Source organism: Chaetomium strumarium (assembly GCF_033439665.1).
Source record: "Chaetomium strumarium strain CBS 333.67 chromosome Unknown B0T15scaffold_3, whole genome shotgun sequence".
NCBI classification, from domain to species: Eukaryota; Fungi; Ascomycota; class Sordariomycetes; order Sordariales; family Chaetomiaceae; genus Chaetomium; species Chaetomium strumarium.
In genome coordinates this window covers 3,714,888-3,741,598 of record NW_026944431.1, presented here as the reverse complement: position 1 = coordinate 3,741,598, position 26,711 = coordinate 3,714,888, and the positions used below count along the sequence as shown (strand labels likewise).

At 58.0% G+C, this 26,711-nt stretch overlaps 6 protein-coding genes across 6 annotated transcripts; 5 read left to right on the top strand and 1 right to left on the bottom strand.

Moving 5' to 3' along the window:
- Positions 1 to 1,253: 1,253 nt before the first annotated feature.
- B0T15DRAFT_179790 (uncharacterized protein) lies at positions 1,254 to 4,413 on the top strand. Its single transcript, XM_062862290.1, has 4 exons — positions 1,254 to 1,435; positions 1,515 to 1,641; positions 1,708 to 2,942; positions 3,005 to 4,413. The coding sequence occupies exons 1-4, from the start codon at positions 1,387 to 1,389 to the stop codon at positions 4,234 to 4,236; spliced, it is 2,643 nt and encodes an 880-aa protein (XP_062723256.1). The 5' UTR covers positions 1,254 to 1,386; the 3' UTR covers positions 4,237 to 4,413.
- Positions 4,414 to 5,605: 1,192 nt separating this feature from the next.
- B0T15DRAFT_395498 (uncharacterized protein) lies at positions 5,606 to 9,619 on the top strand (the record flags this gene model as incomplete). Its single annotated transcript, XM_062864786.1, has 4 exons — positions 5,606 to 7,013; positions 7,050 to 8,002; positions 8,090 to 8,339; positions 8,406 to 9,619. The coding sequence occupies 4 exons, from the start codon at positions 5,606 to 5,608 to the stop codon at positions 9,617 to 9,619; spliced, it is 3,825 nt and encodes a 1,274-aa protein (XP_062723255.1).
- Positions 9,620 to 10,810: 1,191 nt separating this feature from the next.
- On the top strand, positions 10,811 to 11,678 carry B0T15DRAFT_179653 (uncharacterized protein). Its single transcript, XM_062862289.1, has one exon. It carries the CDS (start codon positions 10,908 to 10,910, stop codon positions 11,559 to 11,561), a length of 654 nt encoding a protein of 217 aa, XP_062723254.1. The 5' UTR covers positions 10,811 to 10,907; the 3' UTR covers positions 11,562 to 11,678.
- Positions 11,679 to 13,045: 1,367 nt separating this feature from the next.
- Positions 13,046 to 14,443, top strand: B0T15DRAFT_510745 (uncharacterized protein; the record flags this gene model as incomplete). The annotated part of the gene is made up of 4 exons (XM_062867875.1): positions 13,046 to 13,205; positions 13,269 to 13,544; positions 13,717 to 13,790; positions 13,883 to 14,443. 4 exons carry the CDS (start codon positions 13,046 to 13,048, stop codon positions 14,441 to 14,443), a joined length of 1,071 nt encoding a protein of 356 aa, XP_062723253.1.
- Positions 14,444 to 16,883: 2,440 nt separating this feature from the next.
- Positions 16,884 to 24,718, bottom strand: B0T15DRAFT_179640 (transcription factor/nuclear export subunit protein 2-domain-containing protein). The gene is made up of 2 exons (XM_062862288.1): positions 19,928 to 24,718; positions 16,884 to 19,876 (listed from the first exon to the last, which is right to left on the bottom strand). Exons 1-2 carry the CDS (start codon positions 24,587 to 24,589, stop codon positions 17,126 to 17,128), a joined length of 7,413 nt encoding a protein of 2,470 aa, XP_062723252.1. The 5' UTR covers positions 24,590 to 24,718; the 3' UTR covers positions 16,884 to 17,125.
- A 413-nt stretch (positions 24,719 to 25,131) lies between these two features.
- B0T15DRAFT_179376 (kinase-like domain-containing protein) lies at positions 25,132 to 26,577 on the top strand. The gene is made up of 2 exons (XM_062862285.1): positions 25,132 to 25,980; positions 26,043 to 26,577. The coding sequence occupies exons 1-2, from the start codon at positions 25,497 to 25,499 to the stop codon at positions 26,456 to 26,458; spliced, it is 900 nt and encodes a 299-aa protein (XP_062723251.1). The 5' UTR covers positions 25,132 to 25,496; the 3' UTR covers positions 26,459 to 26,577.
- Positions 26,578 to 26,711: the final 134 nt, after the last annotated feature.

Below are 26,711 nucleotides of genomic sequence, written 5' to 3'. Positions count from 1 at the left end.
AAGCCAGCACGGGGCCCACCAGGCAATTACCGATCGGCTGCAGGGTTCAGGCGGGCCGGTTCCTCTGGAATTGTGAATTTGCTTGCCCCGAGTCGAACAGGTGAAGGTTGAAGTTGATCAAGCAACACATCCTTCACGGTGCGTACGTGTTGGCACAATAAGCAGCGGTACTGTGATCGTATGTACGTAGAAGCTCGGCTAGACTTGACATGTGGTGATTCAATGATCTGCAGAGCGGACCATAACCATGCGGGGAGAGCCAAGATCGTGGTACTGTGTAACCGTAACCTAGGGATCAGCAGCAATGGCGGAATGGAGGTCAAATGCACCCTTCGATCGGGGGAGCAACGCTGGACCAAAGCGACCTGGAACGCCTGCAGTGTCTTGCACTTGCAGACTGACTGCCTCAAATTAATATACTACTATAATATATTGTACAACTGTACCGGAGCCGTCAGGTGATATGGCGATTCCAGAGCTCGGTGCTGAGACATTGCCCTGCAGCCAAGAGGGTATCTCCAACAGCAATCACGACGAATCAATCGATTGGTGGTCTCGGTGGTGTTGCGTCCCAAGATTGCCCTGTTGGTGGGGTTACATCCAGATTGCCGCGACCCTTGTCGAGCTGCTGAAATTTGCATGCCCCACCACGGCCAGGGTTGGGACGACCGACAGCAAGCTTCGTTGGGCTAGAACGACGCTTTGCGTCATTGCATCGCTTGGAGACACGTCAAAACCTGATGTTCGGTCGAACAATGGATGATGCGCTGCCAAGCTGTGAAGCCCCTTGTCTCAATGCCCATCTTAAGGGACAGAATATGCCCGCCTCTACATACACCGTGTATACCAGAGTGCTCTTTATGCTCCTTGTTCCAATAACTACCGGTACGGTATTCGCTTTTGCGTCGTCCCTGTGCAGATCATCGGCGGAGCTCCACCACCCACAAGCTCCCTGGGGAACAACAGGCCCCTGACGCCTCGACCATCGAGGCTCCCCTGTCTCAGTGGTGCGCCCCCTTGAATTTTGTTCAGGTTCCAAGCAAGGCCAGCTCACTGGGGGGCGGCAATCAAGCACCTGGGCTGGCCTGGCTGTTAATATGAGCATCAGCCCGGCGTTTTGCTGTCCCGGTTCGTGACCTAACGTCAGTTTCAGAATTGTCGTACGGAATCTCGAACGACGCGCCAACCCCCGTGGGAGCGCAGCTGTTTTCCCACCGGGTGTGTATCCGTACGTGTAACACTGTAACTACGCCTGTTACAGTTGTAGTCGTTTCGAGTTTGGATTGCGGTCAATAGCAGAGTCGGTCGAGGGACGACAACCCCCAGATTACCGTTCGGAATCGACATTCTCATCCCTCGCAGTCTGATTCTGCCGACGCCGTCAACATGAGCTCCGACGACAATCCCCAGGACCCGAGGCCGGCCTCGCTGTCGGGTAAGTGCCGCACATCGTCTGTGTCTGGTGGCATGGGAAGTTCTTCACGCGAGGACGGGACGCTGATGGACGCATGCAGGCATGCTCTCGACCCTTGCCCCGGTGGCTGTGGTTTCTGCGATATACATCTCGGTGTTCCTGATCTTGCGGAGGAGCCAGAGGCGCTACTATGCTCCTCGAACATATCTCGGGAACTTGCGGGAAAGGTAGACGACATGCTCCTCCCCATAAGCCTTTCTCGTGATGCATCGGATTCACTGATAGCCTCGCAGCGAGCGCTCGCCTCCCCTGCCCAACGGCTGGGTCAACTGGATCGGCAGCTTCTGGCGGATCCCCGACATCTACGCGCTGCAGCACCAGTCTCTCGATGCCTACCTCTACATCCGGTTCCTGCGCATGGCGCTGGTCATCTGCTTCGTCGGCTGCTGCATCACCTGGCCGATCCTGTTCCCCGTCAATGCCACGGGCGGCGGCGGCCAGGCGCAGCTCGACATCCTGTCGTACGCCAACATCAACCAGGCGACGCAGTACAACCGCTACTACGCCCACGCCTTTGTCTGCTGGATCTATTTTGGGTTTGTCATGTACATGATCATGCGCGAGTGCATCTTCTACATCAACCTGCGCCAGGCCTTCCTGCTGAGCCCCTTCTACGCCGACCGCATCTCGTCGCGCACCGTGCTGTTCACCAACGTGCCCGCCGACTATCTGGACGACGCGAAGCTGCGCAGGGTGTTTGGCGCCTCGGTCAAGAACATCTGGATCACCAGCGACACCAAGGAGGTCGACGAGGTCGTGGAGGAGCGCGACAAGGTCGCCATGCGCCTCGAGAAGGCCGAGGTCAAGCTGATCAAGCTCGCGCACAAGGCACGCCAGGAGGCCATCAAGAAGGGGGCGCCGGCCGAGGATGCCGACAGGGCGCCGATCGTGGGTGATGGCGAGTCCGGCAGCGTCGCGGCTCGCTGGGTCCCGCACAAGAAGCGGCCGACGCACCGTCTCGGGTTCCTTGGTCTGATCGGCAAGAAGGTCGACACCATCAACTGGTGCCGCAGCGAGCTGGAGCGCCTCATCCCGGAGGCCGACACTGTCCAGGCCAAGTACCGCGCGGGCGAGTACAAGAAGATCCCCGGCGTCTTCATCGAGTTCCGGACGCAGGCCGATGCCGAGGGCGCCGCTCAGATCCTCGCTCACCACCAAGGCTTTCACATGTCGGACAGGTACGTCGGCATTCGGCCCGGCGAGATCATCTGGAAGTCGCTCGCCATCCCGTGGTGGCAGAAGGCGGTGCGCCGCTACGCCGTGCTGGCCTTCATCACCGCCATGATCCTCTTCTGGGCCATCCCCGTCGCCTTTGTCGGTATTGTCAGCAACGTCAACTACCTGACCACGATCAGCTGGCTGGCGTGGCTGAACAAGATCCCATCCGTCATCATGGGTGTCGTGACCGGTCTCTTGCCTTCGGTTCTGCTTGCCGTTCTCATGTCGCTGGTGCCGATCGTGATGCGCTGTAAGTCGCTGTTGAACTTCCCTCTACGTCTCTGCTGCTCGCTGCTGACCTGACTGCCTTAGTGTGCGCTAAGCTGGCGGGTGAGCCGTCCATCTCGCGCGTCGAGTTGTTCACGCAGAACGCCTACTTCGCCTTCCAGGTGATCCAGGTCTTCCTGGTCACCACGATCGCGTCCTCTGCGACGGCCGTGGCCAAGCAGCTCGTCGACAGTCCCACCAGCGCGCCCTCGATCCTGGCCAACAACCTGCCCAAGTCGTCCAACTTTTACATTTCCTACTTCATCGTGCAGGGCCTGACCATCGCCACGAGCGTGCTGACCCAGGTGATCGGCTTCGTCATCTTCACGCTGCTGTACAAGTTCCTGGCCAACACGCCGCGCGCGCTCTACACCAAGTGGTCTAACCTCAGCGCCATCTCGTGGGGCAGCACCATGCCGGTGTACACCAACATCGTGGTCGTGGCCATCACGTACTCGTGCATCGCGCCGCTCATGCTCGGCTGGGCCACCATTGCCATGTTCCTCTTCTACTTCGCGTGGCGGTACAACGTCTTCTTCGTGACCGACACGCGCATCGACACGCGCGGCCTCATCTACCCGCGCGCGCTCAAGCAGCTCTTCACGGGCCTGTACCTGGCCGAGGTGTGCATGATCGGCCTGTTCGGCGCGTCGGTCGCGCCCGGCCCGCTCGTGCTGATGGTCGTCTTCCTCGTCTTCACCGTGCTCTTCCACATCTCGCTCAACAGCGCGCTCAACCCACTGCTGTACAACCTGCCCCTCACCTTACTCGCCGAAGAGGAATCGGCCGCGCATCTTCTGTCCGACGCCGAGAAGGGCACCACCACCACCACCACCAACACTACCCACCAGCCAGCCGAAGTACTACACGACCTGAACGGCGACGGCGTCGTCGACGCGACGGAGACCCACGTCGCGCAGGCGCAGGTCGCGTCCCGGACCACGGGCAAAGCCGGCAACGCGCTCACGCGCTTCCTGAAGCCGTGGATCTACGCCGACTACGCCACGCTGCGCAACCTGGTGCCGCACGGCATGCACGTGGGCGAGTACGCCGAGGAGGTGGCCGCCAACGCGTACCACCCGCCCTCGGTCACGGCGCCGACGCCGCTGCTGTGGATCCCCGCCGACCCGGCGGGCGTGTCGAAGCAGGAGGTTGCGCACTCGGGCAGGGTCATTCCGATTACCGACGAGGGGTGTGAGTTGGATGAGAAGGGAAGGTTGGTGTGGGATCGCGAAGGGACTAGGCCGCCTGTTTGGGAGGAGAAGATTTATTATTAACCTAGGTACCTTTGGTACCTACCTACCCGGGTATTGAGGGGGTGGGGGTTGGTTAGAAAGAATGAGGGGAAAGGAGAGGGAGGTGCAGGTGGTCTCAGTTTACTAGGGGTTCGAACGTGAGGTACTACATACTGGGTAATAAGGGCCTGTTTTGACGAGACGGGATGGAGTGGGAAGGAGGAACTGAGGGGTGGGAAGGGGGAGTGGTGGTAATGTTGGATCTGTCTGCATCGCATCGCATGATGATAATGGGTCGTGATACCCCAGGAAAACGGAATTTGTGTCGATACCCGGGGGATTTTTGTTCGGTAGGCTGATGATCAAGGTTGGACTTGTTGGACCTTCTACGTTCTTTAGGCCCTCATATTAAGGGGGTGATAATATTTCATTGACTTTGGTGTTGGTATGCTTATGCGACTGCTCCTTTCTCGGCTTGGGACTGCTCTGTTCTGTTGATTCTCTGTACACATCCACGCTACGTTGCATCTACCGATTTGCTGTCTCGGACAAGTACCTACTCCGTACCGCGCAGCCATTGTGCTTCTTCTAACTACCGTCTTCCTATACCCCACAGTCCACATGGCCGAAACGACTGTTGCAGTGATTGTTGCAATGCCTTTCATCTCCAACAGCTCCGGAATAAACACCGTCATCAAATGCCACCACCACCCGGGCCGCTGACGGTGTAACCCCCCGCTTACCTCAACCCGCCGATTGGCCGGGGGTTGCCGTGACAACCACCACCACACCCCGAGCCCGCGCACCACTTCGAGACTTGTCAGCCGACAAAACAGGACAAGGCTCGGTCAATCTCTTGCAGAGAGGCGGGAAAACAAGCCAATCGCAGGTTCTGCCTGCCTATCATGCAGAGACACCCTTTTTTCTTTTGGTTGCAGCCGCAGACGCAATCGCCGGATCGGAGGGGAACTCTCACTCCGTTTGTTGACATGTGTTCCCGGCTACCCCTCTTCTCATATGGGATGCATCCCACCCGACCGTGCCGGTCCCGTTATCCTCCCTCACCTGCTGTGAACCGTGCCTTCCTCGTTCTGTCCAGTTGATTGCTCCCAGATCGCAGTGCCGCTGTTCGTTGTGCATCCAGATGATGTCTTGAGTTGTTTTATTTACTACTTGTGGTATTGTTACGGTCGATTGGATACCGCTGTTGGGTTTAGAGGAAGACTGTCGTGTTTCATTGCGGGGCGCTGGCCTGGCTCAACAGAGACACACCGGCATTCCTCTCGCTATACACGAGGCACGGCGACGATCATCAGGGGCACAACCATGCCGAGCTAGGCCTGGCGACCACGGATCGCGGCCTGCCATCAACGAGCACCCATTCCTCCGCTCTTCTTCGTGGCACACTGCAATGTTGGGATCTGCACGGGGGACGCGGCCCCGGCCCCGGCCCCGGCTCCGTCTGTGTCCCACTCACCGGAGCGCTGCGTCCGTGTTGACGTGTGCCTTTGCGGCTCTAGGCAGGGCAACGCTGGTATACGCCCAGCCGGCTCTGCCATACATCCCCACCAGCATCCTGCTGCCCTCCGATTCCGAAGGGAATAGCAGCCCAGTGGCCTACATCTTCGCGCCGAGCGCCGACAGCCCCGGCGCAGTCGACTTCCTCGCGCTCGACGTCTCCTCCACGCTCCGGGCGTCTTCCCTGCAGCCGACCAGACTCGCATCGGCCCTGCCCTTCACCGGAAACGGCACCACCTTTGCGCCCTCGCTCCTCCCCAACGGCACCATCGCCGTCGTGGTAGGCGACTGCGCGCCGGGCTCTGCCTCTTCGCTCTGGACCACCATGCCGGACCCAGCCACTACTACTACTAGTAGTAGTACTACTACGAAGAAGGAACCGGAATGGACCAGCCACTCCATCGCGCCTTTCTCGGGCTGGGACTACGCACAGAGCGGGCCGTACCATCTAGGCGGCATCCTCAGCTTCTCGGCCCAGCTCAGCCCCGTGCTCTCCCCGCCGACGCTGTACCTCTACGGCGGGATGTGTCCGCTGCCTAATCCATCATCCTCATCCCCATCATTGTCATCAGGAGAAGAAGAAAATAACTGGCAATCCGACGCGCGGTACTCGAACCGCATGCTCCGCCTCACGTCTTCCTCTTCCTCTTGGGACCTCTCCTACGCCCCCGGCGCACAACCCGTCGTCGCGGCAGCGGGCTTCACCCTCACCGCCCTCCCGCCGTCGCTCACCAATCTTTCTACTACTAGTACTACTAGCAACTCCGAGAAGGGTGGTAGTAGTAGCGGTAGTAGTAGGATAGTGACACAGCAAACAAGCCACGTCATGCTGGGTGGCCACACCACGGCCCACGCCTTCGTCAACATGAGCACCGCCGCGATCTGGTCGCTGCCTGAGGAGACTTGGTCGTTTGTCACCATCTCTTCCCCCCTTTCTTCTTCTGGAGGAACGAAAACAGATCTAGCCCGCCGCCGTCAAGCTGGTGCTGGTTCTGGTTCTGAGGCTGATGTGGTGGTGGTGGACAGCAGGTCCGGACACACGGCGGTGCTGAGTGCCGACGGGACGCGGCTGGTTGTGTATGGTGGGTGGGTCGGGGATGTGGACACGCCTGCGGTGCCGCAGCTGGCTGTGCTTAGGTTGGGGGTTCCTGGGTTGAGTGAGTGGGCGTGGGAGATTCCTTCTGACACCCCACAAGATGGGGAGGAGGATGGGATAGGGGGAGGGGTGTATGGGCATGGCGCGGCGCTGTTGCCGGGGAATGTCATGATGGTGTATGGCGGGTATGAGATTGTGCCTGAAGGTGGTAGTAGTAGTAGTAGTAGTAGTAATGGGGAAGGGGGGAAAGGAGGGGTGGTGAAGAGGAGACGGGCGGGTGGCGGGAGGGTGTTTTACAATATTACCAGTGGTCGCTGGTCGGAGGAGTATGTCAGTCCGCTGACGCACCTTGGGAGTAGCGGAAATGGTGGTGGGAGTACGAGTGATGCCGGGGGTGGTTCTACTAGTAGTAGTTCGCCCGGCCCCTCGGACAATGGGGATGCTCCCAGCAGCGCCGACGACTCCTCACGCAAACGACAGATCAGCCTCGGCGTCGGGCTCGGCGTCGGCGGTCTCATCCTACTCCTTCTCGCGGCTCTCGGCGCCCGGTGGTTCCGGCGCCGACAGAAGCGCCGGGCCGCGCGGGACGAGACGCTCCGCAGCCTGGCCCAGGGCGTGGGCGTCAACGGGTCTCTGCCCCGGGGCCTCGGCGAGGACGACGACGAGATGCTGGAGCGGGAGTACGCCGGCACGGGCCTCTTCCCCTGGACCGCCGCGGCCGCGCGGGAGTGGTACACCGGCGGCGGCGGGCCTTACACGCAGGGGCGGCGCTCACTTGGGGGCTACGAGAGCCTCCGCAGGCCGGGGCCGTCGCTCCAGTATTACATCCCGCCGCCGCCGTCGCCATCGAGCGCCTCGAGCGGTCGGTTGAAGGGCGCCAGGGGCCTCCACCAGCCGACATACGATTTCGCCCCGCTCGGTCGCGCTCGGAACGGGATCGAGCCTATCTACGAAGCGGACGAGGACGAGGATGGCGATTTGGCCAAGGAGGGCTGTCCGCTGAGTCCGGACGGGAATGAAGAACACGACGATGGCGACGACCCGTTTGTCACGCCGACCACCCTCAGCAGCCCGCGACACTCCAACTCGCCGACGCCGCCCCCTTCTCGCGGGCATGCACATGCACATGGACAAGGACAGGGAAGCCAGCAGCAAGATCCGGACGTCCAGGGCTGGGTGAGCGACGTGGACGCCGTCTCCAAGCGCGGCAGCCCTGCCTCACCCCGCCAGCCAAACTCAAACTCTAACACATACTCACACTCACACGCAGGGCAACAACAGCCTACTACTACTAGTAGTAGTACTAGTACAGGCCGCTTGTCCCCGCTGCGCCGCGCACTCTCGATCAAATCCACCAGATCAGCGAAATCGCCCTCGGCGGGAGCACAGCGGGCTACTATTACTACTGTAGTAGGCTCAGCCTTCTCCTCCTCCCCTACCACATCATCCCAACCCTCCCTGTCAGACGACGGCAGCCACCGCACGGGGAGCAACCTCTCGGAGCGCAGCAGGCCAGGCACGGGAGGTCCTTGTTCGGTTATGGGCACGGGTATGGGTGGTGGTGGTTGTGGCGGTAATACGGTGGTGGCTGGGCCAGGGGCGGAGGATAGAGTCCTCCTTTCCCGACTGCATTCCACGCTATCCACCACCGTGGCCGCAGGGGAGAACACTATTATTACTACTATTGGTGGTAGTGGTAATAGTAACAAGGTAGGGGGGCGAACGAGAAGCGACAGTGCAACATCGACATCTGCATCCGGAAAAAGCTACAGCACCGCCAAGTCGCATCTGAACTTTGCCGTGCTGCGGGAGGAGGGACCTGGGCTGTTGATGGGCACTACTACTGCTGCTAGTAGTGGTAGTACTACTACTTGTACTAAAGAAGGGGATGGAAGAATGGGGGAGGACGAGGAGGGAGAAGAGGAGGAGGACCAGTGGCTGCATGTGCATGACTATAATGAGCCAGGCAGTCCGAGCAAGACCAAGCCACACCACCACCACCAACAACAAAAACTGCGGCGCAGCTGGCTGAGGAGTCTCAAGCGCGTGTTCAGCGGCGGCACGCCCACACCCACCACGACCGAGGCCGGGAGCAGCAGCGGCAGTGGCAGTCCGACGCGGGAAGCGCTGCTCTGGTCTTCGTCGGACTACTACGACGAGCTGTTTGGCACTACTACTACTACTGGCGGCGGTAGTGGTGGTGGTGGTTTACAGAGACGGAGACAACAGCAACAGCAACAGCAGGATGAACTGGACGACTGGGACCGGGACATTGAGCGCGCCGCGGCGCACCGCACCGTGCAGATCATGTTCACGGTGCCCAAGGAGCCGCTGAGGGTCGTCAACGCCGAGATTGAGCGGGAGGAGGAGAGCGTGCTGATTGTGGATCCTGCTGATGAGGATAAGGGCCATGACAGTGACAGTGACAATGGCAGGGCCGCACCAGCAGTGGACCAGCACCACCACCAGGAGGAGCAGCAGCAGCAGCATGTTCGTGTTCCTCTTCCTCTCCCCATTACCCAGAACGACGACGACGACAACAACAACAACAACAATGCCAACAGACACAAAGACAGAGGAGACAGATTGTCATCTACCACCCTGGAACTTCCAACGGGAGTCTCCACCTCCACCTCCCCCTCCCCTTCCCCCTCGCTGCGCGCCCGCGCCCCGTCCCCGTCTGCCATCTCCCTGACGACAGCGACGCTGCATACCGCCGAGGCGGTGCGTCTGGAGCGGCCGCCCAGCAAGACGAGGGTCTTGGAGATGGTGGAGAGCATCGAGTCCCAGTCCCAGTCCCAACCCCAGTAGGGAATGAGGGCGGAGTTATCAGATCTGCGAGGGTTCGTTCGATCGATGTCTAGTGTAGGTGTCGGAGAGTTTTCTGAGATGAGATTTAAGGGGCCTACACTGGGGGTAGGTACGTCATTGCGGGAATGTTTGTGGGTTTGATGTTCATGGTGTAGTGCTTTGTTTTTTTTTTTTTTGTTTATTCTTTTTGTTTGAGGGAGATTTGGCAAGCGGATATACCTGGAGGATTACTCTCGTTTGGGGATCTTGGATACGGTATGGTTTGCCCTGGGTAGCGGCATCCGGATTCATTGGATATGGGACTGCAGGTCCGGGATTCTTTTCTGGTTGTTGGGTGTTTCTCGGTCCTACACCTATAGTAGTTATATACATAACAAAGGTACCGCCGAGGTGCAATACTGTGTAGGTGTAGTGCGGTGTGGTGTTTCGTGTATATCCAGCCGGCCGGCCTACGGTGTGCTGTAGAAGCTCCGGGAGCTCGCAGATACATGGGTGGTCTATCCGAATCGTGGGAATCCGTTGATCTGCAGCATTGTTTCGACCGGTAAATTCTGTTCCTGCATGGCTCAGGGGGCGATAGCTGATCATCAAAGCTTGTTGGTTTCGATTCGTTCCGTGCCATGGCATTTGTTTTCCAGATGCAAGAAAGCAAGCCTTGGGAAGATTCGACGATCCTCGCCTCACCATGAGGGGGGGGCAAGCCGCACAGCGACTCCAGTGAAGCGTGATCTTCTGCTTGTTCTAGCTTGGCCGCTTGACTCGTCTCGACTCTCGAGAGGTCATGTAGTACTGTACTTGAACATACAGTCAATATAAGTTTATTCTCTTCTTGTTTTCTGGAACTTCTTCCTCACTTCCCGTTCGGGGTGCCGATATGCTATCACTTCCAGAGAATGCGATCAGTTTAGAGAAAATAACATCTGCGCTAAGAGCGGATGCGGCAAGATCGCCGGCGCTGTTTCAACCCGACACGCTTTTTGTTGGCGGTCGGTCTCCCGCGGTCGGTCCGGCTCGGTCGGCGATTGACAAGACAACCCCCACACGGCAAACTTGGTTTCTCCTGTCGATCTGCCAGCTGCGCAACCTGGATTTGAGGTTTGAGGCGCTATCGTTAGAGAGGACAACTTGGCATGTGACTGGTCGAGCTGCTGTTCCTCTATCGGTACGCTTCCTGCCACAGTATTTTTTTTACTGTTTTTTCCCTTCCGATGAAAGGTCTGTCTTGGTTAGCCGCCGAGATGAGTGGCGCTGATTCACTGCCGCCAAGCACAGCGTTGCCTGTCGTGTGATGGTGGCGGCATCACAAGCGGGAAGAGCATTTTATTATGTTTCTCGGAGAGACAGGATAGTCGGATGGCGGTCAGCCCACATCCGTACCACCAAGAATCAGGACAGAGACATAACGTTAGTAGATGGCATCCGTAGATGCAAGCTGAACGTCGGCTTCCCCCGCCTCCTTTCCGGATCAGGAGATTGTGTCTGGCAACGGAGCTCGGGACCTTGCCAAGCCCGGCGACGGTGCTGTGAACTCGGCGGGGAGTCCTGTCGAAGGTTCCGTGGAGGTCCATCTGGGTTCCGGCATAACATTCGCCTGATTTCACGTCTTCGAACACACACGTCCAATTTCGATTTCGTCGAGATCGGTCTTGCGGAAGAGCTATTGCCAAACATCTTGCACTGCAGGCAGAAAGCGGCGCGCTGTTCTTGCAGGCCACTTCAACCCCCTCCGATACTCCAGTATCTGCTCTCCAAGGCCGTGTTGCGGTTGTGGCAGCTGAGGCCTGAGGGGATATCGGGATATCGCTTCGGGAATACGACTGCAGCGTTCCCTTCTTCCTGCGGGCCACGCCATCTAGTTTCCAGAATCGGCACAGTCGCTCCTGGAGATACGAGGCCAAGTCAAGTTATCTGTCACGCGCCTTTGGCTGTGACTGAGCTGTGAAGATAGCATCGTCTCGCTCGCAACCTTTTCAGGAGGTCGGCTCTTGTTCATCAGACGAGCAAGCTCCCGTGATAAATCATAAGTATGCGTTTGTAATCAACGGCTCTCAAGGTGCGTTGGGTGTGCGGCCCAGGGTGTGGTGACGATCTCAAAGGATCAGGGAACATATACGAAAGATGGGGTAGCATTCCATATCTTTGTGTGTCTTGCGCCTGAGCATACCAGCCAGGCCATCACCCATCCATGAAAGCAAACTTGACAAGGTAGCCGAGAAGAAAATCTCTGGAACCTTTTGATCGTTGTGCCGGGCAGGCGTGCAGGTGAAATTGGCAGGCCAATGTTGCACTCCATGGATGATGTATGTACAGTGTACATCCCGGAACCCCGCCAACCCCGTTCGTGCTGAGGCTTGCTCGCCGTGCCCCAGCGAGCCCAGCCGCCTTCAGCGGTTTCAGCGGAGCAAGGGCACGCGCGGCGCTAACGCCGCCGGGAACTTCAGAAGTCCCCAGTACACGGACTCGCGCCATGGCCCGTGGGAAAGTGCAGTGGAGGTGGTGACGCCATCCAATTTGGCTGCGGCAGAAAACGAGGTCGAAAATGAAAAACGGCCCGGGAGCCACCCTCCCTAGTGTAAGGTCGACGCTGAGCGCTCCTTGCAGCAATAGTGCTGCTTTCGTGCAGTAGTCGATCGGCATGCATGCCGAAGAATAAAGGGCTAACGCGAGGGATCTTGCTGTGGTGAGGCTTTGGTTGTTCAAAGTTCGAACAAGGGACTTTTGCTCGGCTTTGAACCGTCAATCGTAGAGTAACCGTCCGCGAGGTTTGCCTTGGGGATCATTCGGATCGGGCATCTTGTCTGTCATCTGTTAGGTTCTGCTATCGGTGCTATCCTTGTCGTTTATTAGCTCCGTCCAACAAAACCCGCCTCTTCACTCGCCTCTTCCATTCATTCTCTCCGGGCTGCCCCCACCTGCCCCACCTGGCCTTCGATCGCCCGCTAGCAATTGTTGGCTCGGCTTGGCCTTCTCTTTTCTGCTGCAGTGCAAACACCACCGTGCGCTCGACAATTCTGTATCTTTCATCCCCGCCAGCCCTCTTGTCGCCGATGCAACCAGTTAGCCATTAGGGTTACTGTGAATCTTTCCTGACTCGTTCAACATCACCTCCTTTGCAGGCCCACGGTCCCCGCGGGCAAGCTAGGACCGAGGTTGAAGTGCTTGGCGCGTCCGCAGTGACTGACGGACGAGCAGACCAACACACTCGACTGACTCCCACTCTTCGCCTCCACGATTTCGGTATGGTCGCATGAGCTCAAAGCACCGATTTCCCATGGACTGGTCAACCCAATTAATTCCATAACAATCGCCGCATCCCAACTTAACCAGCATTGTGCTGGCCGACCAACAACCATCCCGCAACGCGCGGCCTCGCAAATCGACCATCATATTCGGTCTGCGCAACCAACCCACATGAAATCGCCCACCATGCCACTACAAAGCACCGCCCTATTATGGGCGAGCCTCAGCATAGCTGCCGCCTTCAAAGCGGGGCCCACGCCGATGCGCCGGGCGGATGATAGGCTATCGGGGCCCTCGATTCCGGTGGAATATTGTGCCACCGTTAACACCGCCGACATGGATCCTTGTACGTTCATCGCTCGTCCTGGCTATTATCGTGGATCCTGTTACTGATGGCTCCTCTCTACAGTTAATAGTATCTACCAGAGCGAGGGCCGTTGCTATACCAACTGCACCGATCTGAACTTTGCTCTTGCCATCGTGCAGGAAAAGAACTGCTGGTGTTCGAACCTGATTCCAAACTCGGACGACCGGACGTCGCTCTCGGATTGCCGCTCGCCTTGCCCCGGCTACCCTACCGACTACTGCGGCGGTGATGGCGTCTTTGGGTATACAAGCCGGCGGGGGCAATCCCAAGGGTACGGCGCCTCCGGGCGGCTCTGCCACTGCCTTGCCAGCCAGCTCCGTAAGTGCTCCCCCGACCTTTACCGACATGCGTGCCCGCCGGAAACTCTTCCGCCCGCCTTTTTAATTCTTGGATTCCCGCTGTTCCTTGTTGTGTTGATCTGTCTTTGGCTTTCAGACCGTTGTGACCAGTGAAACTAGAACCGTGCAGAGCAGCACAGTCCAGCCCACAGTTACCATTACTTTGTCTCAAACGCCGTCGAGCGCTTCAAGTTCCTCTACTTCTGACTCTTCATCCTCGTCTACTGTACGCATTGCGTCTCTCTCCCTATTCTCCAGGCGGGGCCGGCACGCACTGCTTGACACCTTGCAGGTTCTAGCATACTGACTCGGCCATAGTCCAGTGAGAGTAGCTCAACAGCAGCAAGCACGACGCAATCGCAATCGCAATCGCCAGTCGTGCAGACCGTTACAATAGGCGGGACAGTCAGGACCGTGACTGCCACTGCCGGCATAACACAACCGGACGCCGATAAGGACAAGAGCATCAACGGAGGCGCCATTGCAGGCATAATAATCGGCATCCTCGGCGGCCTGTGCGTAGCGGCAGGCGCCATCTTCTTCTGGCTACGGCGGAGGAGGGAAAAACAATTGAATGAAAAGGGCATGGGATCACCAGTAGGGAGAGGTGGCTCCCCTGCCATGATGACCACAACCACAACGGGCGAGGGCTCGGCAGCGGGTGGGTCGGCCGGATTGGACTCCAACAAGCGGCGCAGTTACTTGATGCCGATCGACCCGCGGCTCGATCCGTTCGCCACGGGCATCTACACTGGCGACCATAACAGGAGTCGCGAGAGCTTCAACTCGCTGCAGGACAACCACGACTACTCGAGACGGGTGCACGATCCGCCCCGGGTCTTGAGGGCTATCAATCCGGACCCAGCCGATGATGACTGATTCATCACAGCAGCGGTCTGCTCCTTCCTTGTTACCGGCTTCCGTTTTGGATTAGGGCCTGGGTCACTACGACGATACACGACGGTCTCTCTTTCTTTCCTCTCTCACCTACATACCGGGTACTGCATTTGTCGTTGGTTTGGGCTTTTCTCGATTTTCCGCATTTTGCATTTCCGAAGATACCACGGCGTTCGGGAGATTAGGGGCAGGAAACGGAAGACATGGCAAAGCATGGCAAAGCAGAAATGCGATTGGAACTCTATGGGCCGGGCTGTCTCATTTTCTCAGATTCTATGTCGGGTGGGGAAAGTGTCTGCTCCCGGGGATGGCATGCTCTGATGACAGGAGGCAGTGACAATGTCCTTGGATCATGGTGGGGATCTTGTGATGGGCCGGCGAGGACAAGTTGCTTAATTCTTTGCATAACATGAACGTTTTGCGAGCCGTTGTTCCGACAGTACGAAGGGATGTTGTGCTAGAACGGTGTATGGACGGTTCGGGGGAGGTGATAACCAACTGCCGGGTGAGCTGGGTACATACGGAGAAGTTCTGTCGTTAGAGCTGGGCCACGCCAGGTTTAGCATCATTGCCTGGTAGCTACTATACTGCCATCTGCCCATCCATCCCGATGCTGTGTAGGGCTGGACTTGGCACGCTCTTAATATTACAATACGAATATGATTATAGAGGTGACTCGTCGTAATAGCATGGGTATGATACTGACTTTGTAGTGATGTAGGCTCGGCTACGGGAGCGTGTTCTGAGGGTGTAAGGAGTGTAATGTCTATATCGGTAATTGGAGTAGCCATTCTATCCGGATTATTTACTTAGTACCAGTCCCCCAAGACAAGGGATACAAGACGGATATCAGCATCTCCCCATGTCGAGACTGTGAGCCAGGCCGTGTTGGACCCTAGCCGTAAGACAAAAAGGCCTATGTGGCTCACCGGGGACGGACCCGGAGAACGGCATAGGAGACATCCTAGACTTCAACTTAGGAAAGAAGGTACCTATACTGTACTGTGCCTGAGCAGGGATGAGCTATGGGAGTTGCTCAGCCCCCCCAGGAGGAGTGGAACACGAACAAGCTTTCACGATTCTTACGTTATGCTTTGAGCTCTACATAAGCAACGGGGTTAACGGTTAAGCAATAAGCCAGCGGCACAGTCAGGAACTGCACTGAGCCAACAAAGGCTACACGCAAAATACGAACGGCACAGCTGGTATATGGAATACATATTGGGAATGAGGTGTAGGACATGGATGCATCCTAACGTTATATATCTTCCCACAGGTGGACGTGGTGCTCGCAATCTCGGGGGGATGCTTTTATATCGGGGGAAGAGGCGGATGTAGGTCCTAGTTTTGGTTTTTCTGACAAGTGTTTGATATAAGTGGCTATGCGTATGTATATATGAGTCTCAGGCAAGGTTGACTTTCGTCTTTCTGCGGCTCAGTCGAAGCTAGTATGTCAAGTCCCTTGTCTGTAACAGAACTTACCTGGTATCCAGTGTGAGGGTGAGCATGACTGAGTGCTGATGTTGCTGGAGTAGTGACAATCATCGCAGGAAACACATATATACCTCGGTACTGAGTCAGCGGACATGTCTCATCCGCTGCCAATATGCATCTCCATGCCTGAACCGAGTTGGTTGTTCCATGTTTCCACATCAATCGTACATCTACACTATCTCTCCCTAAAGACTGACTCCTAGTTCATCGCCCAAGGGAGAAACCCAAACGCCACACTCCAAGCAGACCCCATCCCATTACACCCTCTTATCCCCTAGCCCGATATCCCACATGTACAATACAACACTTAAAGATTTGATAAATACATAGGTACATACAAAGCACAGTACACACGATCAGCACTCCACTATTAATCGTAGTCTCACAAACTTCCGACTCCTGTCCTTTCTACTATACTTGATCCATTATTATGTGTAATACCAGAAGCAGCCCACAACGCCCCACCATCGAGTCGCTTTTTGTATAAAACCATATCGTTTTTACAACGCCATTCTTCTCAGTGGAACTGCGCCGTGCCAAATCCGCACAGATAACAGAATAAAAGGTATACAGAGGAATGCGATGGGTAAACGACGGGGAGGAGACATAATATATATATATATATATGTGTGTGTGTGTGTGTGTGTGTGTGTGTGTGTGTGAATGTGAATGTGAATGTGCAGCCATCCGCTCTTCGCTCTTCTCCGCTGTCGAGGGCTCGTTGCGTCGTCTCAGAAACGCTCCCGGCAAACACGGTATGGTATAATGTAAGTAGATAGGTATGTACGTATGCCGGGAAGATAGTACCAAGCACGCCTTCTGAATATCGAACGATCACGGTCTTTGGCCCCTCGGGAGAAAAGATAAAATAAACGTTGAGTTGATAGATGGTGCGTGGAAATAGTATCGTCTCGGAGTAGGTAATCTTTTTGGTGACTCGACTCGACTCGACTTGACTTTGGCCCCCACCGAGATCTAAAAGAAACTGGCGTACCCATCCATCATTGCAATGTATGACGCTTCTCAAATTCTGATAGTTGGTGGCCGCCGACCCGGAAATGACAACTTTGTGTGTGCGACGCGCGTACTTCGTAAAATCCTCTCTCCTCCAATCTGATTTGATCCCGCAACAACAAACACTCTTTCAACACGACGACAACCGCAAAGTTACTAACGCCGCGGCCGCTTGTCCTGGTGACTTCCGCTTCCGCCGTCGCCGCCCGAGTCCACACCCCCTTCGCCCCTGCGCTTCCTCGCCGCCCGATCATCACCACCACCGCCCCTCGGATCACCACCACGCTCATCTCCTCCTCCTCCGGGTCTGGATCTAGAATCCCTAAGAGCCCCATTATTTCCCCTGGAAGACCCGCTCCGTCCATAATCGCCAGCACCGTGGGCTCCGTCACCCCTTCCACCTCCCGGTCCGCCGTCGCCGCGGTGACTGCGATGCGAACTCGACTCGCGCGGCGGCGCTAGATCCCTTCCTCCTCCCCCAGGACCGCCGGGAATAGGCTGTCGGTTAGCACCACCACTACTCGTGGATTCACGGAGCGACGAGGACCGACGCGCGTCCCGCTCATCGCGCGCGCCGCCAGACACGCTAGACGACACACCCGACCGCCTGCTATCTCGGTAGTCGCGAGGATCCTTAGACTCGCGCTCCCCCCGGTCTGGCGTGCGCTCGCGGCTACTCCGCCTGGACGGCCGGCTGCCGCGCTCCGAGCGATGGTGGTCGCGGCGGCCGCGGTCGTGCTCGCCGCGGCTGCCAGGCCCGCGGCTGCTGTTGTTGTTGGCCTGGCGGCTGTCTCCCACGGCCTGGATCGGCTCAGGCCCGCGCGGGGGCGCCCGGTCGGTGCTCATGTCACGGCGGGACGACGAGTCCCGGAGGACGTCAGGCGGCGGCCGTTCTTGCACGGGCGTTGTCACCGGCGACGCACCTGTCAGTATCTGGACGTCTGACCCTGCCAAGGTCGGTCGTGACCGAGTCGTCCGCATGCCCGGACCTCTGGCGGCGTCTGCTGAGGCCTTGTCGAGCGTGTTCTGGATACCCCGAAGTTGTCTGCCGCCCGGCCTCATCCGGTCGTTCCCGGCCGCAGGGCCGGTGGGAGTTGAGGAGAAATCGGCACTAGGTCCTGAAGGTGTGGGCCGCGCACCAGAGCTAGGGGCGGGCATCGACGGGCGGTCCGGTGTGTGCATTGGTGGGCGCGAGTGCGAACCAGGCCCCGATGGCTGACCCGCAACCAGGTTGATGAGACGGTCCGGGTGGATGCCGGCAGCCGGGCCCGTCGGAGGTGGAGGCAGCGGTGGGGGAAGCGGCGCTTGGTTGATCTGCCGCATCCTGTCTGGGTGCACTCCGACTCCAGGAGGCCCGGCCGTTGTTGGCGATGAGATCATGTTCCCGCTATCATAGTGGCCTCGCCGCGAGCGTGACGAAGAGGGCCCAGTTGGAGGATGCCGCTCATCGGGAGTCGGTGGCCGGATCGGCTCGAGCCCCGCGAATCTGTTGTCAGCAGGGCGCATCGGAGGGCCGTTGACGGCGCCGGGTCGCCCTATATTCCGGCCACCCCGGCCTCGCGGACCTGACGGCGGAGGACCCGCCGCCGGCGGCATATCGACGACAGACTGGATCGGGTTCAATCGGCCGTAGTTGGGATCTTGCTGGTTGAGTCTCCCGTGGTCGCTATCCGAGCGGGGCTGGCTAGCGTGTGGAGGATCCCTGGCGGGCCTGGCCATCCTGTCTTCGCGCTCCGCGGTTCGGTCGGGCCGTGAAGGCGGGCCTGCGGGCTCGTTCCGGGATTCTCGTGCAGCTTCAGGAGCGGGCGAATGACGGTGGCGCGCGTGGCGATCGTCGCGACCATGATCCGGAGGGGGTGGATTTGCCGGGGTACGGTCGGCTCGCCTAGGCGACTCAGTCCGTGGAGGTCGTTCCCTGGATTGGTCTCTCGGAGACCCGCGGCCCAAAGGTTCTCTTGACTCGTTCATCAGGGCAGCCCTTGCTGGATTGACGAGTACGGGCTGTTCAACCCCAAGTAATCGAGCCCGCTCGGGGTTGATGGGAGGCTCCTGGGCGCCATTCTGCGCAGCGGCTGCCGGCGGAGGGGTGGAAACCGCGGATTCTCTGGCGTATCTACCGTCAGACCGACCCGGACCTCTTTCTCTGGGAGCACGGCTATCCCTTTCCGCTGGTGGGCCGTGGTCGTGCCTACGCGGTGCCGGCTCTGCTCTGCTCGGCCGCTCCCGGTCGGATGGTCGTCCAGCGTCGCGGCCGTCGCGACTAGCTTCACGGGGACCGGGTTCCCGCGGTCCAGCATCCGCAGCACGCCTATCGGATGGTACCGGTGGTTCGCGAAGTCGCTCTGGCCGCGAGGTCTCCGCTGCCCGGTAATCCCTATTCTCCCGGGCGCCTTGAGACTCGCGAGAGTCACGCGAATGGTGGTCTCGTGATTCCCGGCCGTCACGGTAGTCGCGGGCCTCTCGTGTCGGAATCTCCCGCCTATCGTGCCGGGCCTGTCCATACCTACTGGGCACCGGCACGTCGGGCCTGTTAGGGAGCTCTGGTCTGCTTGGAAGTCCAGGTCCACCGGGGGGCAGGGTGGAGAACTTTTGAGGCTCCTGTCGACTACTCGAGTGGGGCGCGGCCGGCGGCTTGGGCGTGCCTGGCCTTCCGGAGTTTGTGGATTCTGTCTTCGGCGCCGGGGAATTGGTCTCCCGCGGGGACTCCCTGGCCGGCTGCGGCTTCGGAGCATTGGGTTCGGCTGCTTTGGCCGTGGCGTTGCCCGCTCTGCCGTCCTTGACCTCTCCATCTTCAACTTCGGTAGGCTGTGACGAACGCACCCCGTTGGGCTTGAACTCCGCCGCTGAGCCTCGGAGGGAAGAGCTGGCCGGTGTTGTGGATCGTCTCTCGTCCTTTCCGTCGCTCTTCTGCATACTGTCAGTTCCTGATTGTCCGGGCCTTCGCGCGGATGGACTTACAACACCCGGCCGGAACGCCTGGACAAGGATCCACTTCGACTTCCTCTTCTTCAACTCCGAGTAGGCGGTCTGGGCTGTGACGGAGAGATCGACGCGGTGGCCTTGCTCGGACTCTGGTGCGTTCTTGGTGGCCGCTTCGCGGTCCTTGATAGTGTTGAGTTGCTCAAGGAACTTGTCGGCCATGAAGTTGATGGCCGGGAAATAATCGATGACGCCCTTGAGGATGCTGATGGCATTGCGGATATGCATCCATTCCATGCCGTTCAAGCACGTTCTCAGAGCCGTGTTGAGCTCCTTGTGCCAGCGGAACAGGACTTCCTTGAACGGATCATGCTCGAGAAACTCGGTCGGCTTGCCATCGGCATCGAAAGCGGTGGCAAACCCCAGATACTGCCGCGTCTTGGTGCCGTGTAGTTCTTTGAGACCCAGCGCTTCCTTCTCGTAAGCAGCCTTGTCACCGTGCCACTTGGAGAGGTCGCCGAGGATGAGCCTCAGGAAGCGGCCAAGATGTTCGGCTTCGCGGACCGTGCATGCAAAGATGATGCCGCGCAGACGGTTGTGGTTGAACAGCCGGTCATAGAGCGACATGAGCTTGAAGTTCGGGGCCGAAAACTCATGCAGGAATTTGACCAGTCTGAAGCAGTATTCCGCGTCCATGGCCGAGATCTGCAGGCGCGGAAGAATGCATTCTTCCAGCAGCGCGTCCGACGTCGCATCGGCCTTTGCAATACCTGCAGGAAACCATGTACTAGCTTGCCTGCCGATGTGCAGTCTGCCCTTGGAGAAGGCCGTGAAGCCCTCGTTAACCTCCCGGAGGAGGTCCTTCTGCCGGTCAAGAATCTCATCCCGTCTTTGGGTTTTCTTGTCCATTCCAGGCCGCGTCATGTCCGTCCTGTCCTTCATGACGTCTTCAGCCTGCTTTTTCAGTCGGTCGACTTCAGAAAAGTAGCTTTCGCGCGGGAACACCAGATTTCCAAGCTGCAGCGACCAGGAAAACACATAACATGCCGGACTGATGTACCGCCATGACTGCTGAGGTCGGACGCCCTGGATCTCGTCAATTAGCGGAGCGAGCGCCTCCGGGATCGCCTCTGACGCGCGGCTGTTTGGTGCTTTCGAGGGCGGACTGTCATTGCCGGTGTCTCCCTTGGCGTCGGTGCTGCTGCCATCGCCTTGGGTGGGCGTGACGGCCGTCTCCATGGCTACATCGCCGTCGACATCCGTACCGGCTTTGGTGATCTGGACCTGGCTCTCTCTGGCCGCGATGGGAGACTTCGCGTCCCAGCGGATGCTAGGCCGGTGGATGGTAAAGGCGAGGTTGGCGTCCAGGCCGTAGTCTCTCATGAGCTGAACGACGTCAGGAATGAGCTTGTCGAACGTCTCGGCATCCATGTTGCTGCGGAGCAAGTCCAGGTACCGCAGAAGAACCTGGTGGGTATCGTCCAGGATGGTCGAGAGGTACTTGATACGCGCGCTGCCGTCCGCGATCTTGTAGATGGCATTTTGCCGGTACTGAGCGATATTGATGAGCAGTTGGCCGGCCAGATTGGAGTGGGACAGGGCCTTCATTAGTCGCTGCGCACTCCGTACTGACAAGAATCGCTTGTCTCCGAGATTGACAAGAGTCTCGCGACGGAGCAATTCTCCGCCAGTCATGGCGTGCAGCTGAGCGTCGGTGAAATCCAGCCCGGACACAACACCGCCCATAGAGCCGATCAGCTCTTCGAGGATGACCAAGTCGGTCGAATTCCCCTGCAGAAGCTGGTTGTTGACATAGCGAAGAACGGGCGACGGATCCATGTTGGAGTAGCGTTGAAAGACTTTGCCCGAGAAGCGCGACAGCGCTTGGAGCCACTTGCTGGTGAGCAACACTGAAGTCTCCTGAGTGCGGCTCCGCTGTTGGCCGCCGAGCGAGCTCAACACCGACCAGACAAGGACATCGTATCCTAGATCAGTGAAGTACTTGGCACATTCGACAAAGGCCTCGATCAGGTTGCTGTAGGATTCGATTTGGAGCAGGGCGACCTTGCAAACGATACCGGGGGACGGATAGGCAATCTTAGCGAGACTCTTTGCCATCTGGGGAATGTTGGTCAAGGAGAGGCGCTTCATCTTGCTGAGCGTCTCCAACCTTGTCCGAGCGAAGGCCTTCCGCACGGGCTCGAGTCGGGAGATGGAGCCTTCATACCACTCGGCGTAGAGGTTAAAACGAGTCCGGATAGGGTACTGCTTGAGCAGCGTCCATACGCTGTCGACCAGTGATGAATTAGGCTCGCCGAGACTCAGCGCTGGAACCAGTAGGCGCTTGAGTAGATCAATCCAACGCGCAATGTTGCCAGGCGACTGATCATCGGCCAGGCTCTTGCAGCCAATGGCCGCGAGCTTAGCCACCAGAGAGGCGTCAAGACCGATGTTGACGCCGACGACGTTCAGGAGGGAGTCGCAGAGCGTGAAAAGATCGTCTACCGTTCGGCAGACAGGTACGTTATCCGCCCACTCGTCCCAGTAGAAGCGATAAGACATGCCGTCCCCGACGTCAGCCTTATCCGGGTGTGGCCATTTCAGAGCCCGTTTGAGGGGCGGTGCGCTCCGTTTAATGCTGCCTTTGGGTACACCCGACTGGTCGAGATCAGGAAGCTTCTTCTGAGGACATTCGATCGGACGCGACGGTATCGGGCGGCTCTGCTGGTAGACGACATCGATGGACTGATGAAGGATGCGGTGAAAGAGAGGTAGGATCTCGTCGGCGTATGCTTGGAGGATCCACTCATGCCGCCCGATAATGAAAAGCGATTCGGGGAGAGCGCCAATGGTAAGGAGGCACTTGAGAAGATGCACCTTTTGATCCGCCGGTTCCGGCAGCTTTGGCTTCTCCTCTGCGGGTTCGGCAGTTTTCATGTCGACGTCGGGTTTGTTTGCTGTTACATCGCGACGTGTGTTGCTTTGGGGCATGGGGCTGTCGTCCGGCAGAGCCCCAGCCATCATCAGCGCGTTCTTTTCTCCGCCTGGTCTTTTGGCTTTCTCTTTCTCCTCGAGCTCTTTCATCTTCTGCGCCTTGACGCTCTCCATGTCCTCGTCTTTGGGCCATATGTGATTCCACAGGTCCGTCAGCGAGATGAAGCCGACCTTGATCAGCAGCGCTATGAGGTAGAGCAAGTTTGCCGGTAACGTGTCCTCGGGGTCCCTGGCCTCCGACGTGTAAAAGCGCAGCTTGAATCCCAACATCTGCGCGGCGTCTCGGTTGCCCGGAGGTGGTAGTGTCTTGGTTATTCTGATCCATTCCTGCTCGATGCTTGATTCCGCACCATCGTCAACCGTGCCGTTCGCCAGACGCTCCTCGTCCGATGCCGTGAGCTGTCTGCCTCCCAGCTCGAAGTAAGCATCAAGCTTGATCTCGCGCGCTCGCTCCCAGAACGCAATATCTCGTTGCAGCCGCTGCTCGGTCAGCATTGCTTCCTCCTCCTCGCTGGTCTCCCATCCAGGATGCTCAGGCAAAGCCCAGATAGGCAGGCCGCCGATGAAGGTGTTATTTGGCTGGATGAGCTGACTGCGGGGCCACCAGGAACTAATGCGCAAAAACTTGATGAAGTAGCGGAACTGCTTGATTAGCACCGCGGCAAAGACATCGAAGGTCACGTCCAGTACGCGGCCGGGGTGCAGGTCGAAAGTCCCAATAAGGCCCATAACCTTGTTGAACGTGGCCTGCACGGCCTCAGATGAGGACGACCCCGAGCTGTTCGTTGTGAACAGCTCGGTGAGAAGTTTCGAGTAACCTTCGGTCTCTTCGCGCAAGAGATTGTAATTCGCTTGGCGGTATAGCAGGTTTGTCGATTGGCGGATGCCCATTCTCACGAAGGTGTCGCGGATTAAATCGAGGTGCTGGAGGATTGGAGGGTCCAGGACGAGGCGCATAAGGGCTGGGGAGACGTCTGTGGCCACCATGAAGTCGCGGAGCTGCGGCCGAAGAGGGCCGGACTCGACGTCCATAAATGTAGAAACGGTGTCAAGGAATAGGGTGTGGGGGTCGAAAGTGGCGACCGTCCGATCTTCGTCTGATAGCTCCGGCCCCAGGATCTCTTTTACTACGTCACCTGCGTCATAGCCTTGGAGTCGTCCGTCAGTGACGGAGTGGATTAGCTCCTGGAATATCACGACGACTTCGGTGACATCCTCATCCTTGCGCGACTGGATTCCATGCTCAATGACTTCCTGCCGAGCGCCACTTGCCCATCTGCTCACGCAATCTTCAGTGATAATGCTGTAGTCGTAGAAGGGTTGTATCGGAGACGGGGGAGGTGACGCAGGCGCCGGAGCTGTCGCGGGGACGGGCGTGGGTACCGGTGCGGGTGCGGGCGCGGGTGCGGCCGCAGGCGTCGGAGTCATTGCTACGGGCGGGGGTGCCAAAGAAGACGAGCTCGAGGGTCGAGGAAGCGGTGGTGAACGCGGGTCTGGGCCAGAAAACGACGAGTTTGGATTGGAAGGCTGCGAAGAATCGCGACGGTCTCCTCTCCGCCCGTTCCTGCCGCCACGGGGGCCGCGGCCTCCATCGAAACTTCTATCATGGTGGCCCAGAGCCGTATCGGCAGGGCGATGGGGCGATGGCCTCGAGGGGCCCGAGTCGCCGGGGCCTCGATCGTTTCTCTTCCGCTTTGGAGGCATCATTAAGGGCGGAATCGCAGGAGTCCTGTCATTTGTCGACGGGGAGACGTGCAGCCGGAGGTCGCCGTCTCCAAGAATCAATGATGAACGCTTTAATCCTGGCAAAGCTTGTGCAGAGGGGTTAGATGAAGAACTGCCGACGTGGAGGAAAGAAAAGGCCGTGGGTTAGATGCCGAAAGAGATGGCAATTGGCACAAAGGCGAGAGCGGGAATGAACAAAGGGAAAAACGAGCGACTCAAACGAAGAGGAAGGAGCTTGAGATTACCGATCAAGTCGCACGGCGCATCGGAGTTCTGGCTCACAGCACCGACAGAAAAGATTCCGTGAGGTCAGTGCCGAGAAGTCGGTGTGGATTTCAGTTTGCGATGTTGGCCGCCGGTTGGAAGGACTAGTTCGCGTCAGATCGCCAAATCGCAGCTCTGGCGTGGTTGCGGAGCCAGCCTCATCCGACGAGGCTGCCAAGGCCTTAAGCGACCCACTCTGACGCATCGGCCACTTGACCTCAAGTTCAGCCTACTTCTGTCTTCTCCAGTTCAAGCTTTCAAGCTTGGGCAACTTCACCAGTTCAATAAAACCAACGGCAGCTCAATCGCCAGAGCAGCCAGTTGAACACAAGGAGGAAGACGATTTAGCACAGCCTGGAACTGTATTTTGTCTTTTAATTTCTCGAGGAAATCATACGATACTGCGGAGGCTACGATACACGATACACATGGCTTTCACGTGCTTGCTACGGCCAACTCGAGAGGGAAGCTTCAAAATTGATGCGAGAAACTGACGGTATACTGAGATGATTGAACTTCTATGTTCAGCGACTTTGCAGTCACCGAAGACATATCCATTCTTCCCGCATTTGACTAGTCTGCTTTCCCTCGATTGCTATTTCCTACGTCTCTCGCTTTCGTCATCATGCCAACCAGCAGGACGCCTCCCACTCTTCCCCCAGCTGCATCTGCCCAGGTTGCTCCCTTCCACGGCACCAGCTTTACCGAAGCTCACCCGAACAGGCTGCTTCCTTCACCGGCGGAGATCAGAGAACGAAACAAAGCAACCGGGCATCCCAAAGCGAATGACCCGAACCGGCCCCCGCCGGTTAGGATCCCTGAACTCGGTCTACTGGTCAAGTACGGAACGCAAGTCGTGCGGGCTGAGGTGGAGGCTCAGCGGTATGTGTACAAGCACCTGCAGGGTCGTGTTCCGGTGCCCGAGGTGATGGGCTGGGCCGAGGATAGTGGCCAAGGCTTCATCTACATGGCCCTGGTCAACGCTCCGACTTTAGCGGAACGCTGGGATGGTTTCACCGACCCTGTAAGGCAGACCATTTGCAGGGAACTCCGGAGCATGGTGCAGGCATGGAGGGGTTTGAGGCAGGATCCGAGCGACGTCTATATTGGTGAGTGACACCACTTGAACCACTTCGTATGAATGTAATGCCTGATGTGATGTCCGCCGAAGGTGCTGTCGGAAAACTGCCTCTGAACGACTATCTTGTCACAGACTACAACAAGCTGAACGGGCCATGGCTAGGCGGTGACGCTGTACAGGCCTTCCAAGCAGCCTGCAGCATAGAGATCGAGGAACAGCTACCGATTGTTTTCACGCATGGAGACCTTGTGCCCTGCAACATCCTCGTAACGCCGGGGACGCAACCCGGAGTGGCTGCGATCATTGACTGGGCCCAGGCTGGCTGGTATCCGTCCTACTGGGAGTGGTGCAAGTGCAAATGGGTTGGTATGCCGCTGGACTGGGGCATGGACGAGGCTCTACAGGAGCAATGGAAGTACCGCTACCTGCCGATGATCGTCGACGCGCTCCCTGACAGTACCGTCTACTACCCCTGGATGCGGTTTGCACTTTCCATCGGGTGCTGAACACTGGTGTCTACTTTAAATTTAATGGACTATGACATGTGAGCTAATCGATATGATTTGCTGCTAGCTGATGTGAGAGATATTTCGGACCCAGGGACCACGGTTGAAGGGGGCTGCAGCCGCTTGATAACAGGCCTCAATAGTGTAGTGCTATATCTCCAGCACATGGTCTGCAACCTCTTGCTGAAACTATCCTCGATTATCAGCTGCTCCGCCGTCTCTCACATATACCTTAGGTGCCCCTTCGATCACT

Coding starts and splice junctions, on each gene's coding strand:
- B0T15DRAFT_179790 (XM_062862290.1), top strand. CDS start 1,387: ATGAGCTCCGACGACAATCCCCAGGACCCGAGGCCGGCCTCGCTGTCG. Junction 1,642..1,707: donor CTCGGGAACTTGCGGGAAAG/GTAGACGACATG, acceptor ATAGCCTCGCAG/CGAGCGCTCGCCTCCCCTGC. Junction 2,943..3,004: donor GGTGCCGATCGTGATGCGCT/GTAAGTCGCTGT, acceptor TGACTGCCTTAG/TGTGCGCTAAGCTGGCGGGT.
- B0T15DRAFT_179653 (XM_062862289.1), top strand. CDS start 10,908: ATGGTGGCGGCATCACAAGCGGGAAGAGCATTTTATTATGTTTCTCGG.
- B0T15DRAFT_179640 (XM_062862288.1), bottom strand. CDS start 24,589: ATGATGCCTCCAAAGCGGAAGAGAAACGATCGAGGCCCCGGCGACTCG. Junction 19,877..19,927: donor AGGCGTTCCGGCCGGGTGTT/GTAAGTCCATCC, acceptor GACAGTATGCAG/AAGAGCGACGGAAAGGACGA.
- B0T15DRAFT_179376 (XM_062862285.1), top strand. CDS start 25,497: ATGCCAACCAGCAGGACGCCTCCCACTCTTCCCCCAGCTGCATCTGCC. Junction 25,981..26,042: donor TCCGAGCGACGTCTATATTG/GTGAGTGACACC, acceptor TGTCCGCCGAAG/GTGCTGTCGGAAAACTGCCT.